Below are 15038 nucleotides of genomic sequence, written 5' to 3'. Positions count from 1 at the left end.
TTGAATTTTAATTCCACTCCAGAAAGTTTCTTTTATTTACATCATTGCTTATTCAGATTACGGATTGAACAGTAGGGACAAAAAACTACATCCCTTTCTTACAACCTTTTTAATCCAAGCACTTCATTCTTTGTCTTCCACTCTTTGTTATTCCCTCTTGTTTCTTGTAAATATTGTGTATTACCCATATCTCCTACTACTTATCTTTATTTTTCTCAGAATTTTGAACTTCTTGCACCATTTTACATTGTTGGATGCTTTTTCCAGGTTGACAAATCATATGAAAATGTCTTGATATTTCTTTAACCTTCCCTTATCAACTGCAGTGTCAGAATTGCCTCTCTGGTGCCTTTACCTTTCCTAAAGCCAAACTGATCATCACCTAGTGCATCCTCACTTTTCTTTTTCATTCTTCTGTGTATTATTCATGTAAGCATCTTGGATGCATGAGCTGTTAAGCTGATTGTGCAATAATTCTCCCACTTGTCAGCTCTTACAATCTTCAGAATTGTGTGGATGATATTTTCCCAAAAGACAGGTGCTATTTCGCCACCCATCCATCTGTGAATAGCCATTTTGTTGCCACTTCCCCCAATGATTTTATAAATTCTGAATGTTATCTATCCCTTTTGCCTTATGTGATCTTAAGTCCTCCAAAGCTCTCTTAAATTCTGATTCTAATACTGGATCCCCTATCTCTTCTAAATTGACTTCTGCTGCTGCTGCTGCTTCTTCTTCTTGTATCACATCAGACAACTCTTCCTCCTCATTTAGGCCTTCAGTGTACTCTTTCCACATATCCGCTCTCTCTTCTGCATTGCATTGCACTCTTGATGTTGCCACCCTTGCTTTTAATTTCACCGAAGGTTGTTTTTGCTTTCCTATCTGCTGAGTCAGTCCTTCCGACGATCATTTCTTTTCGATTTCTTCACATTTTTAATGTAAGCATTTCATCTTAGCTCCACTGCAGTTCCTATGTATTTAACTCCTCAGTGACTTGTAGTTCAGTATTTCCATAAACATATTTGTACTTCCTTCTTTCATCAATTCTCTGAAGTATTTCTTCTGTTACTCATTGTTTCTTTGCAATTACCTTCTTTGTACCTGTGTTTTTCTGTCTTAAGCTCTGTGACGGCACTTTTTAGAGATGTCCATTCCTGTTCATCGGTTCTGCCTACTGAGCTATTCCTTATTGCTGTATGTATACCCATAGAGATTTTCAGGTGTATCTCATCATTCCTTAGTAATTCTGCATCCCACTTCTTTGCATATTGATTCTTCTTGACTAATCTCTTAACTTCAGCCTACTCTTCAGCACTATAATGTTGTGATCTGAGTCTATATCTGCTCCTGGGTATGCCTTACAATCCAGTATCTGATTTTGGAATATCTGTCTAACCAAGATGTAATCTAACTGAAATCTTCCCGTATCACCTGGCCTTTTCCAAGTACAACTCCTCTTCTTGTGATTCTTGAACAGAGTATTAGCTATTACTAGCTGAAATTTATTACAGAACTTAGTGTTTCGCCTCTCTCATTCCTTGTCCCAAGCCCATAGTCACCTGTAACCATCTCTTCTACTCCTTCCCCTGCAACTGCATTCCAGTCTCCCATGACTATTAGATTTTCATCTCCCTTTATGTACTGTATTACCCTTTCAATATTCACATAGTTTCTCTCTTGCCACCAAGGGGCTCGCTGCTCTTTAGTGGGTTTGTGCTTGGCTACCACAGGGCCCCGGCCTTTGCAGCATCTTTTCCCTTCTGTGCTGCATGTGTCTCTTCTTGCTATTCTTTTTCCTCTCTTGGGTAACATGTCTGGGATGTTGTTGGAAATGTGTTATGCATATTCAGTCATTGATTTCAGAACAGTCTCTCCACTGTCTTTCATTCCTTCTTTCTTTTTTTCATTCCCCTTCCCTTATCCTTCCTCCACTTAGGCGTTCAAGGCTCCTCTTTTTCTTCTTCATCCCTGTGAGCTCCTGAAGGGCATCCCATGTGTCTTGATGCATAACAGGTGACTGGGTAACATGACAGGCAGGGTTCACACATAGTCCCTGGTAAAGGCCCGGTCCAGAGAGGGGTGATTGTCTGAACTACTACCTTCCTAAATTGCTGATTGGTCCCTCTGTCAGGTGTTTAGGAGGTGCGTCCTGAGGTGTGAACAATCACCTAAGGCAGGTGCACCCCCTTCTGAGGGGAGCACCTCAGTTGGAAGGAGCGCACTATCGGAGATGCTGGCATTGACGGGGGATTTTCTCGCATTGAGCCAATCATCTTTTTCACTGTCAATGTATACCAACTGTAAACGGAATGAGGCTAAAAATTTAAAGATCCTCCCAGTAACGGTTCCACTCCCTCTTCCGTCGTGTGGGCCAACCTCAGACGGCTCTCTTGGATCGAGGGCCATTCCCCAATTTCCAGCCTGACACTAGCAAACCATGTCACAGTGGACCCTCTTGCTATCTCCAACACCTTGTGCCTCCATTTTGTGGAGATTTTGAGCTCCTCCCACTATCACACTGCCTTCCCCCATTGGAAACAAGATGAGAGGCTCCGGCCACACCTTTCTCTTCTCAGAATAGTGAGTGCTACAATGCTGTCCTCACTATGAGGGAGCTCGATCGTGCTCTCACTTCATCCCTACCTTCGGCCCCAGAGCCAGATGATGTTCACATTCAGATGCTGCAGCACCTTTCTCTTGCAGGCAAGCACTTTCTCCTTGTCCACCCCCAGTAGCTGAGTGGTCAGTGCGACAGAATATCAATCCTAAGGGCCCGGGTTCGATTCCTGGCTGGGTCGGAGATTTTCTCCACTCAGGGACTGGGTGTTGCGATGTCCTAATCATCATCATCATCATCATTTAATCCCCATCAACGCGCAAGTCACTGAAATGGCATCAAATCAAAAGACTTGGACCCGGCGAACAGTCTACCCAACGGTATGCCATAGTCACACGACATTTACATTTTTTTTATTTTTTTTATTTTATTTTTTTTTACTTTCTCCTTCATATGTACAACCGCATCATCATGAAGCCACTATCATACCCATACCTAAGCCCAGGAAGAACAAACACCTTCCTTCTAGCTGCCGCCCCATTTTTCTCACCAGCTGTGTTTGCAAGGTGATGGAACGTGTGATACATGCCCTGCTGGCAAGATGGCTCGAGTCTCACAATTTACTAACCACTGCACAGTGTGGATTTCAAGCACACTGTTCTGCAGTTGACCATCTCATCACTTTTTCATCCATGTTGTGAATAGTTTCCTGCAGAAATCCCAGAACTGTGGCAGTATTTTTCGATTTGGAGAAAACCTCCGACACCTGCTGGAGGTCCGGTATCCTCCGTACACTGTATACGCAAGGCTTCCATGGCTGCATTCCCCATTTTCTTCAGGAATTTTTAAAAGACCGAGTTTTCAATGAACATGTGGGTTCTGACTTGTCGGTCACCTTTAGCCAGTAAAACGGTGTGCCTCAGGGTTCCTCACTGAGTGTCGTCCTCTCTGCTAACGCCATTAACGCTATAATGACCTGTCTCCAGATTGGCCTTTCCAGCTCCCTTTTCATTAACAATGTTGCCATCTATTGCAGTTCTCCATGGACTTGCCTCATTTAGCAGTGTCTTCAGCGATGTCTCAATCGTCTCTACTCACGGAGCATCGACAATGGCTTTCATTTTTCCACTGACAAAACACCTTGTATGAATTTCTGGTGGTGCAAATGGTTTCTTCTACCATCTTTACATCTTGGGCCTGTTGCTCTTCCGTTCATTGAAACTACAAAATTCCTGGGGCTCATGCTCAATAGGAAACTTTCTCGGTCCTCCCACATCTAACCTGGCAGCCCGCTGTATGTGGTCTCTGTGTCATACGTGTCCTCAGTGGTACTTCCTGGGAAGTAGATCGAACCACCCTCCTCCGTTTGTACTGGTCACTTGTCCGTTCGAAACTAGACTATGGGTGTTTCGTTTGTGCTTCTGCACATCCATCCTTGTTACCCCATCTCAATACTGTCCACCAAATTGGCATCCATTTGGCCACAGGCGCTTTTTACACTAGCTTGGTTGAGAGTCTGTATGCAGAAGCTGCCGAACTACCACTTCCCTACCGCCGTGACTTTCTCCTCGGCAGATGTGCATGCTGTTTATCTACCATGCGTGGCCACCCATCCTAAGCCGCCTCCTTTGATGACTCCTTTTATCGCCAGTATGGGGTGTGTCTCTCTTCTCTGTTACCTCCTGGAGGTTGCTTTTGGCTATTGCTCCGGCAGCTTAACTTTATGCTACATACCACTTTCCTGATGGGTGTGAACCCTTCCCCACCCTGGCTTCATGCGGCGTCCTGTGTTCACCTTGGCCTTCATTCGCTTCCTAAGGACACTACTCCAGCTCTCATTATCGCCTTCAGTTTCATGAGCTTTGCCTGGAAATTCGCGATATTACCTTTGTGTACACCGATGTCTCTTGGATTGACCGAGGTGTCAGGTGTGGTTTTGTGATTGACACCAACGTTTTTTGGTATCAGCTTCCAGAACAATGCTCAGTTTTTACAGCAAAGCTCTTCACTCTGTATGAGGCCGCAAAGTACATCCGGCGGCACAGGATTTTCAATTGCTTCATCTGCTCCGATTCTCTCAGTGCCCTTCAGAGCCTCTGTGTGCTGTAAACCACCCATCCCTTAGTGCAAGGGTCCAGGAAAGCTGTCACTTGCTCACTCTTGATGGAGCCACTGTGATGTTTATGTGGGTTACTGGTCACATCAGTCTGACAGAATGTGAGGGCGCTGCCAAGACACAGTCCTCGTACCTCAGCCCACTAGTTCTTCCATTCCATCCAGTGATCTCTGTTTTGCCGTCTGTCAGCAGGTGGTGTCACTTTGGCATCACCACTGGTCCTCCCTTCAAAGAAACAAGCTCTGGTTTATTAAATGTCTCCCAGCAGCTTGGACAACCTCCTCTCAGCCCTCTCGCCATGAGGAGATCATTTTAGCTGGGTTGCTTATTGAGCACTGTCTTTCTAGCTATCGCCATTTGTTAAGAGGTGCTCACCCAACACTTTGTGCCCATTGCCGTCAGCCTCTGACAGTCCGCCATTTCCTGATGGAATACCCATTTTTCAACCACTTAAATTCTCATTTTTGTTTGCCGTCTCAGTTATCAACCATTTTAGTGAATGATGCACAGGCTGTCGACCAGGTTTTACTTTTTATCCATCGGAACAATATGGTGAAGGACATTTAATCTTTAGGTCAGGACTTCTGTTTCTCTGTGGCGTATTTTATAGACCTTTCTCTATGTACCTGTTTTTAACTGTCTTCTCTTCAGTCGATTGGGACTAACATATAGTCATTTTTAACTCCTCTCTTTGTCTTTGTGTTCTACAGTTCTCACATGGGTGCGTATAACCCTAGATGTTTTTGCGCCCTAAACCAAACCAAATCAAATATACTTTGTCTATATCTTCCTCTTCAGCTTGCGATGTCGGCATGTATACCTGAACTATTGTTGTTGGTGTCGATTGGCTGTCGATTCTGACGAGAACAACCCTCTCACTGCACTTTTTACAGTAACACACTTTCTGCCCTACCTTCCTATTCATTATGAATCCTATGCCTGTTACACCATTTTATGCTGCTGTTGATGTTACCCTACACTCATGTGACCAGAAATCCTTGTCTTCTTTCCATTTCACTTCACTGATGCCTACTATACCTAGATTGAGCCTCTGCATTTCCCTTTTCAGATTTTCTAGCATCCCTACCACGTTCAGGCTTCTGACATCATTCCCCACCCTGAATTGTAGAACATTATCCTTTCATTGGTTATTCAATCTTTTTCTCATGGTTACCTCCCACTTGGCAGTCCCCTCCCAGAGATCTGAGTGGGGGACTACCCCAAAATCTTTTGCCAAAGGAGAGATCATGATGACACTTTTTCAACTACAGGCCACATGTCATGTGGATACACGTTATGTGTCTTTAATGCAAGGGTTCCCATTGCCTTATGCATCCTCATGCTGTTGATCATTGAAGATTCTTCTGCCTTTAAGGGCAGTTTCCCACTCCAAGGACAAAAGAGTGCCCTGAATCTCTGTCCACTCCTCTGCTCTTTTCACAAGACCATTGGCTGAATGAGGATAATTTCTTATCCCGGAAGTCTTTGGCCACCAGCACTGGTTATTGATCCATATTTAAACAGTGGTGGGTCTCAAATCCGGGACCAAGGACATTTCGATTACTAATCAAAGATGCTACCCCTAGATCATGGGTTTTTATCTCTTTTTAAGGTATTTCTAAATGTTCATTCCTAATTATTTTTGTTTTTATCCAGTCTTGTTTTCTTTTGTAGCATGATGTAATTGTACGACTCTTTGTACAAAAAACTAGCTACCTAGATCACATATAATGTGTAACTACTGTCTGTGTAGTTCAGAGGCCGTCACTATGTGACATGCAAATTTTTCCCAAGCCTTGCAGTTACAATTGTTCTGAACCATTCTCCTTCAACTTTCATTTTAAATTTCTATGTAGAACTTTATCCATAACTTATTTATGGTACCAATTTCCCCCCATCCGTACCCCCTCTGCGCCCCCCCCCCCCCCTCTCTCTCTCTGTCTCTCTCTCTCTCATAACAAATTAACATTTAATGGAAGATTGTTTTCTTACAACTCAAACTTTTTAGTTTTTTAAAATCATTTATAAGCATTAGATGTTGTGAAACATTGTGTATGAGAGAACACAACTTTATTTGATAGATTATTAAAATAAACTTGTGTACTATTCTAAAAGTTGATTATTTAGTAGCCATAGATTCTGTAGAAACTACAGTGTGTCATCTACCAAACATGAATGTATTTTAGTGCAGAGTGTTCTAATTTTAGATACAAAATAGGTTTCAGTCTTACTCTTGAGCAGAGAGCATGTACATTCACCACAGGTCTTCTAGCCTGAAATGTATCTACACTCCTGGAAATGGAAAAAAGAACACATTGACACCGGTGTGTCAGACCCACCATACTTGCTCCGGACACTGCGAGAGGGCTGTACAAGCAATGATCACACGCACGGCACAGCGGACACACCAGGAACCGCGCTGTTGGCCGTCGAATGGCGCTAGCTGTGCAGCATTTGTGCACCGCCGCCGTCAGTGTCAGCCAGTTTTCCGTGGCATACGGAGCTCCATCGCAGTCTTTAACACTGGTAGCATGCCGCGACAGCGTGGACGTGAACCGTATGTGCAGTTGACGGACTTTGAGCGAGGGCGTATAGTGGGCATGCGGGAGGCCAGGTGGACGTACCGCCGAATTGCTCAACACGTGGGGCGTGAGGTCTCCACAGTACATCGATGTTGTCGCCAGTGGTCGGCGGAAGGTGCACGTGCCCGTCGACCTGGGACCGGACCGCAGCGACGCACGGATGCACGCCAAGACCGTAGGATCCTACGCAGTGCCGTAGGGGACCGCACCGCCACTTCCCAGCAAATTAGGGACACTGTTGCTCCTGGGGTATCGGCGAGGACCATTCGCAACCGTCTCCATGAAGCTGGGCTACGGTCCCGCACACCGTTAGGCCGTCTTCCGCTCACGCCCCAACATCGTGCAGCCCGCCTCCAGTGGTGTCGCGACAGGCGTGAATGGAGGGACGAATGGAGACGTGTCGTCTTCAGTGATGAGAGTCGCTTCTGCCTTGGTGCCAATGATGGTCGTTTGCGTGTTTGGCGCCGTGCAGGTGAGCGCCACAATCAGGACTGCATACGACCAAGGCACACAGGGCCAACACCCGGCATCATGGTGTGGGGAGCGATCTCCTACACTGGCCGTACACCACTGGTGATCGTCGAGGGGACACTGAATAGTGCACGGTACATCCAAACCGTCATCGAACCCATCGTTCTACCATTCCTAGACCGGCAAGGGAACTTGCTGTTCCAACAGGACAATGCACGTCCGCATGTATCCCGTGCCACCCAACGTGCTCTAGAAGGTGTAAGTCAACTACCCTGGCCAGCAAGATCTCCGGATCTGTCCCCCATTGAGCATGTTTGGGACTGGATGAAGCGTCGTCTCACGCGGTCTGCACGTCCAGCACGAACGCTGGTCCAACTGAGGCGCCAGGTGGAAATGGCATGGCAAGCCGTTCCACAGGACTACATCCAGCATCTCTACGATCGTCTCCATGGGAGAATAGCAGCCTGCATTGCTGCGAAAGGTGGATATACACTGTACTAGTGCCGACATTGTGCATGCTCTGTTGCCTGTGTCTATGTGCCTGTGGTTCTGTCAGTGTGATCATGTGATGTATCTGACCCCAGGAATGTGTCAATAAAGTTTCCCCTTCCTGGGACAATGAATTCACGGTGTTCTTATTTCAATTTCCAGGAGTGTATTAGCTGCTTATATTATTAAAACATTTCCATTTGTGTTAAAACAAATATGAACAATCACCAACCCTTCACATGCAGATGTTAGTGGTACACATGCACACTTAAAAGATAACACAATTTTTTGTGATCTTTTAATACTGCCTTGGCACTCATTTGTTGATGAGGGGTTGTCTGAGTTCAACAACAGATCATGGGTGTAAATAGAAATAAATACCACAATAGTGGGAATTTCAGAATGCTTATAACAAACATAAACTGAGCTATGTAAGAAAGTAGTCTCCTGTATAGTATTATTTATTCTGTTGGCATGGATAAACAGCAACAGTAGTCCACGATGATATACATTACTTATTATTTCCAAATGCCTGATGAAGTGACAGTATACTTAGAGCAACATTTTCCACCTGATTTTTAAATGCTTCATAAAAATCGTAGTAGGCAGAAACATACATGGAATAGAGGTACCATAAATAAATAAATGAAAGAGATTCAGAAAGAAATGAAAATGTTCCTTTTGCAACAATTTGGCTGTAATATTTTCATATTTTGCAATAATGTCAAAACATTTATTGCAATAACAGTTGAAGTCATTCTTTTTAAATCTTCCTCTGCACTGAAACTAACTTGGAAGTGCCACCAGTAATTGCAACATCTTAAATTTGGGTTATTTCTTTATTTTCAACACCTGAGACTGGGTAGAGATCATGGCCATCAGTGATAGTTGTAAGAAGGTCATAGGAAAATGCTAGATCTCTACAACTAGTGACCCACCTCTGACGACTTATCTGGCATAGTGGTAATTTTGTTTATGGGCCAGGAGAATACAATTAAAATACAGAGAAAAAGTTCATCATTTTCATATAAAGTATTGGACATGTATTGCTTTTTGTTAACTAATTGGTTCTGTCGTCATCATGGGGATACTGTAACCTCATCAGAAGTTTATAAAATAAAAATAATTGTTCCTGGCGTAGAGATCAGAATAAATAAATCTTAGGTTGAAGAGAGATGCAATTTTCAAAATAACGTTTACCAACTGCAATTTTTAAAGTTCAGTATTAACAGTTTATTCACCTTTATCACAAGACTAAAATGCAAACTGTGGATTAATGTCTCAGTTGGCAAATGAATTGAAAATAGCCCAAGTCCCCAATATAGTGGTTTGTAAACTCACCAAATATATTTAAATAACCAGTAACACTGCATGTGTTCACTGCTCAAAGTTGTTCTGTGTTCAAGTCAGCACTAAATGCAATAAATGTATGTCCGATGGACCCTACTTCCTGCTGCCTGACTGTGATGCCAGTTCGGTGTGAGCAGCTTCTGTTTACTGTCTGCCTGTCATAAGCTCCAGTTCAGAGAGGTCTACCTAACCACAGTGTAGTCTGGCACAAGCTACTGCCACTTGCAGGCCACCCGACTTCAGTGCCAGCTACATTTTCTGTGATACTTTTTCCCACATTTCCCTTCACTGTCCTTAAACATTATCTCTGTACCAAAAAATCTGTTCTTTTCAACTTTATATCATTTAGGAAGTCACAAGTAACTCACACTGGCCTCCTTGTTGCAGCATGATAATGGTAGCGGTAGCTCTCTCCAGCCTGGCACTACTGTTATCAACCTTACGTTACCTGTGCCTGCAAACCTTCCTCATGACTCAGTCAATCTACTGGTGAAAATCATATCAAAATCTCTACAGTAGTTTCTGAAATTGGCCTGAACATACAGACAGAAACTGCATTGGGAGACTTTAACCCTTTCGGTCCTTCTGGCTACAACTGTGTGCATTTACTTTTATTGTGTCTATTTTTCCCCTATGGAAACCTGAGATACATATTTGTGAATGTCCAGCCTTTCAATCATACACGAGTGCTGCCAACTGTTGGGCATCACTATAAAAATATCAGCAAGTCAGAGCTCATGACCAACAGAGTACACAAATGTGGTTGGTTTGCTATATTCCACTGTGTAATTGAATATTGTTATTATTTTGTGTGGTAATTATTGAATTATCATTTTACAATTTATTACAGTAGATAATATTTTGTAATTAGTTATTTTAGTCCATAAAATGAAGCGAAGTGCACAAACTATGTATTTTTGTATAAATCTTGCACCTAAAATCGGTTAAAAAATCACCTAAGAGCGTTACCACGTAAAGAAAAATTTTCCTTCCTCCAGAAAAAAAATTCAGGTCTGAAAGAGTTAATTTATGTGTGCAGGAAGATAGACTATGATTCTCTTGCTAATTTTTGTTGTTCATTTACCCTGCTACCATCACTTGGGGGATCTTAGGCAATATGTGGAAGATTGAGATTCACTTTACGTGTTACATAAATAACAAGAATGGAGAACAACCTAACTAATTGAGGCATTTGTGACTGTTTATTGCTGTCAAATTTCTCTTGGGCTCTTCAGTAGATGTTTGTATGTTTGTTTGATGTTTTGCTGGCATGATTTTATTTTCATTGCTGGTGAAGGACTGTCACAGCTATTGGAGGCTGCATCTCAGATAATAATTGCCAATCTTGCTGATGCAACATGATTAAGTTTTGAATTTATCAGTAGATCAAGTTGTAATTAGTACTAATAACATTTCTATTAGTTGTTATATTATTTGTGATTGACTTCTACAGGGTCATCCATTCATGGAAAGTTTAACAGAGAACAAAGCATTACTATACAGCATTGTTGGGTCGGCTGCAGCTATTTTAATTTTAGCTATGGGACTAGTGCCTGAAATGGCGTACCAGTTTGAAATAGTGGAATTTCCTGCAGAGGTAAGTACACCTATGCATAGAATTTACAGCAGTCATGCTCATTGATAATAACAATATTCAATTTGTTATTGAATGGTTTATATCAAAATAAGAGGTAAAACTGGCATTTATATGACATGTTTGCTCATAAAACACAGAAAAATGTAAAAGATTAATTTCTTTCTGATAGTTAAATAGAAATGAGATTATGGAGATGTTGTGACAAGATATGGCAGTTGGAAAATTCAGTGGGATGATTTTTTGGGGTGTGGGAGTGAGAGACTTTGCACAGTTTGTGACTATCTGTGGTTTAGCATGTTGTTACAGTTTGCTTTGAACCAAAGCTGAATAACTCAGACACTGGATGCAGTGATAAGATGATAACAAATGTTAAGATTCAGTTAACAGAAATTGTAAAACATTTTGATGCTGATGACATTACTGCATAGGTAAATTAGTGAAAGATTTGTCACTTATCAACAGTATTATGAAAGGGATTGATTGCTATTCAGTGTTAAGATGACACATTGAGATGCAGATAGGTGCATCAAAAAGACTGTTACATATTGAGATTTTGCCTAAAGCCTCCTTCAGAAAGAGAAACACACACACACACACACACACACACACACACACACACATATAAGCAAGCATCTCTCTCTCTCTCTCTCTCTCTCTCTCTCTCTCTCTCTGACACACACACACACACACACACACACACACACACATCCCCCCAGGGGGTCCACAACTCTTTTGTGGATACGTGCGTAGCGAGCACGGGACCCCGAGCTAATGTGGCCCTCCTTCCTTTCTGGGCTGCATACCTTTTCCGCATCCTTCCCTATGTCCCATCTTCGTCCCCCCTCCCCTCACCTCTGGCTCTTTCCTTCCCTTTCTCCCCCTCTGGGAGTATGGTTTGTGCCTAAGTCTGGAGACGAACGCTCGTAAATGTAACGTATTCTTCGCCTTCTCTGCTTGTATGTCTTCATCCTTCATTTGTCCTTCTCTTTTCCTTACCTCTTCTCTTTACCCTTTTCTCCGCTGCGGCGTTTGAGACCTCTCTTCTTTCCTTTCCCTTTCTTTGTTTTTCCCTTTCTCTTTCTTCCTCCCTGTGCGTGTCTGAAGGCCGACCCACGCATTTTCGTGCGTAGCCGGTGATGGGGTAACGCATAATTCCCCGCCCCGGGTAGACAGGTAGGACACGTACGTACCCCCTGGTAACGGCCAGGCTCAGGGAGGGATGATTACCCGAGCTGATACTTTCCGAAAGTGCCGATTGGTACCTCCGTCCGTTTGTCGGGAGGTGTGACCTGAGGTGTGAACAATCACCTAAGGCGGGAGTGCCCTCAGAGAGGGCCCCCACAAGGGAGGAGCGCGCCATCGGAGACGCCGGTAATCATGGGGGATTCTTCCGCAATGGTTTCCTCATCTTCCACTATGTCTGCTCATAAGTGTAAGTTCACTGAGTCTCAGCCACAGACAGTTCTTCCATCGTTGCCACAGTTCCTTGTTGTTTCTCGGTCTGACGAAGGTCACGACTTCTCCACGGTCAACCCTTTCATTATTCAGAAAGGTGTCAACGCAATTGCAGGTCCTGTAAAGTCTTGTTCCAGATTACGGAATGGCACCTTGTTGTTAGAAACAGTCAGTGCCCTCCAGGCACAAAAATTGCTGCATACTTCACTGCTCCACACCTTCCCTGTCCGGGTTGAAGTGCACCGCACTTTAAATTCCTCACGTGGAGTCGTTCATACATGCTCCCTCGACGGATTGTCTGACGAGGAAATTCAGCACTACCTGTCTGACCAGGGCGTAACGGCTGTTCATAGAGTTATGAAAAGGGTTGACACGAACATCATTCCAACCCGCACTGTCTTCTTGACATTTGACAAAGTCCAACTCCCATCGAAAATCAAAGCAGGCTATGAGATAATTTCCGTTCGCCCTTACGTCCCAAACCCTACGCGTTGCTATCGGTGTCAGCGGTTCAATCACACCAGCCAGTCCTGTTCCAATCCAGCCAAATGTGTTATGTGTGGCAAGGATGCCCATGAGGGTGCTTGTCCACCTCCATCCCCTCGTTGCATCAACTGTATGGGTGACCACACTGCTTCCTCTCGAGATTGTCCCATTTTTAAAGACGAAAAGCCCCATTTTTAAAGACGAAAAGCTCATTCAGGAAATTAGAGTGAAGGAAAAGGTGTCAACCTTTGCTGCTCGAAAATTATTCGCAAGTCGAAAGCCCAGTGTGCCTCAGAAAGGAAAATACAGCACTGTCCTTGCTTCTCCTCGGCCAACAAAGGAGGCGGCCACGCAGACTTGCGACCTCACCTTTAGTGACACGGTAGTCAGATCGGCCAGCGCAAAGATCGCCCGTTCAACCTCCCCACTTTCGCCTGCTCACTCGATGGCTCACCCTTCATCGGGTTCTGCTAAATCTCGAGCCCAAAAGTCAGACACCAAGACTTTGAAAAAAGAGCATACTCGTGAAGATTTTTTACGTACCCCAACCATCGGTTCCTCCTTCATCTAAACATCATGTTTCCAAGAAGGCTAATAAGAAACCCAGTTCATCTCCTTCTCCGCCAAGGCGTGTCTCATTTACAGCACCACCTGGCGGAAATCGCCCTCGGCCGTCTTCTGTGTCACCGAGGCGCACTGCTGGTGGCCGATCATCCGGCCGATCGCTGGTGGCAGGAGCTGCTCCTGAACAACCTATGGATCAGGATCTTCTGCCTTCGGCTGAATGCCATTCCATGCTGTCGGTCGCAAGCTCTGAGCAGTCGTTGAGTTGACGGCAACCTTGGTCACATTCCTCCATTTTCTGTTCACCCTTTGTCCATTATCCACTGGAATATCTGCGGCATTCGAGCCAATCGGGATGAATTGTCGATCCTCTTACGATCCTACTTGCCGGTCATCTTCTGTCTTCAGGAAACAAAGCTGCGTCCCCATGACCGCTTTGTTCTCCCCCATTTTCAGTCCGTCCGATTTGATCTCCCCTCTGTTGAAGGCACTCCAGCCCATGGAGGACTCATGATTCTTCTCCATGATACTCTCCATTATCACCCAATCCGCTTAAACACTTCCTTCCAAGCTGTCGCTGTCTGTCTTTCCCTTTCTGGATATACCTTTTCTCTTTGTACTGTATACATTCCATCGCCCACACCAATGGCACGAGCTGATCTCCTTCATCTTCTTGGTCAGCTTCCACCCCCCTATTTGCTGGTTGGGGACTTCAATGCCCACCACCCGCTTTGGGGATCTCCACATCCTTGTCCACGTGGCTCACTATTGCTAGACGTTTTCCACCAAGCGGATCTAGTTTGCCTCAACACTGGGGTCCCTACATTTTTGTCTGCCTCCACGACACATTTCTCTCATTTGGACCTTTCCGTCGGTACTGTTCCGCTAGCTCGGCGCTTCGAATGGTTCGCCCTTGATGATACACACTCGAGTGACCACTTTCCATGTGTCCTGAGACTGTAGCCTCAACTGCCATATATGTGCCTGCGACGGTGGAAGTTTGCCCAAGCCGATTGGACACTTTTTTCGTCCCTAGCGACGTTCGATGACCGTCACTTTCCTAGCATCGACGATGAGGTCACACATATTACAGACGTTATTCTTACAGCTGCGGAACGTTCAATACCACGCACCTCCGAATTGCCCCGACGCCCCCCAGTTCCTTGGTGGAACGAGGGTTGCCATGGCGCAATACGTGAGCAGCGACGTGCTCTTCATGTTTTCCGCCACCATCCTACTTTGGCCAACTGTATCCGCTATAAGCAGTTCCGTGCGCGATGCCGTCGCGTCATCCGCGATAGCAAGAAGGCAAGCTGGAACTTCTTTATTAGCTCATTTAACACCTGCACTCCCTCCTCGGAAGTTTGG

At 44.5% G+C, this 15038-nt stretch overlaps 1 protein-coding gene across 1 annotated transcript in view; it reads left to right on the top strand.

Moving 5' to 3' along the window:
- Positions 1 to 15038, top strand: part of LOC126263195 (endoplasmic reticulum transmembrane helix translocase) — a 190358-nt gene that overhangs the window by 155620 nt on the left and 19700 nt on the right. The window contains exon 21 of the mRNA XM_049960258.1: positions 11022 to 11165. Coding sequence (XP_049816215.1) covers positions 11022 to 11165 — 144 coding nt within the window. The remainder of the gene's footprint in view (positions 1 to 11021; positions 11166 to 15038) is intronic.

Source organism: Schistocerca nitens, chromosome 6 (genome assembly GCF_023898315.1).
Source record: "Schistocerca nitens isolate TAMUIC-IGC-003100 chromosome 6, iqSchNite1.1, whole genome shotgun sequence".
NCBI lineage: Eukaryota > Metazoa > Arthropoda > Insecta > Orthoptera > Acrididae > Schistocerca > Schistocerca nitens.
This window is presented reverse-complemented; position numbering and strand designations above follow the sequence as displayed.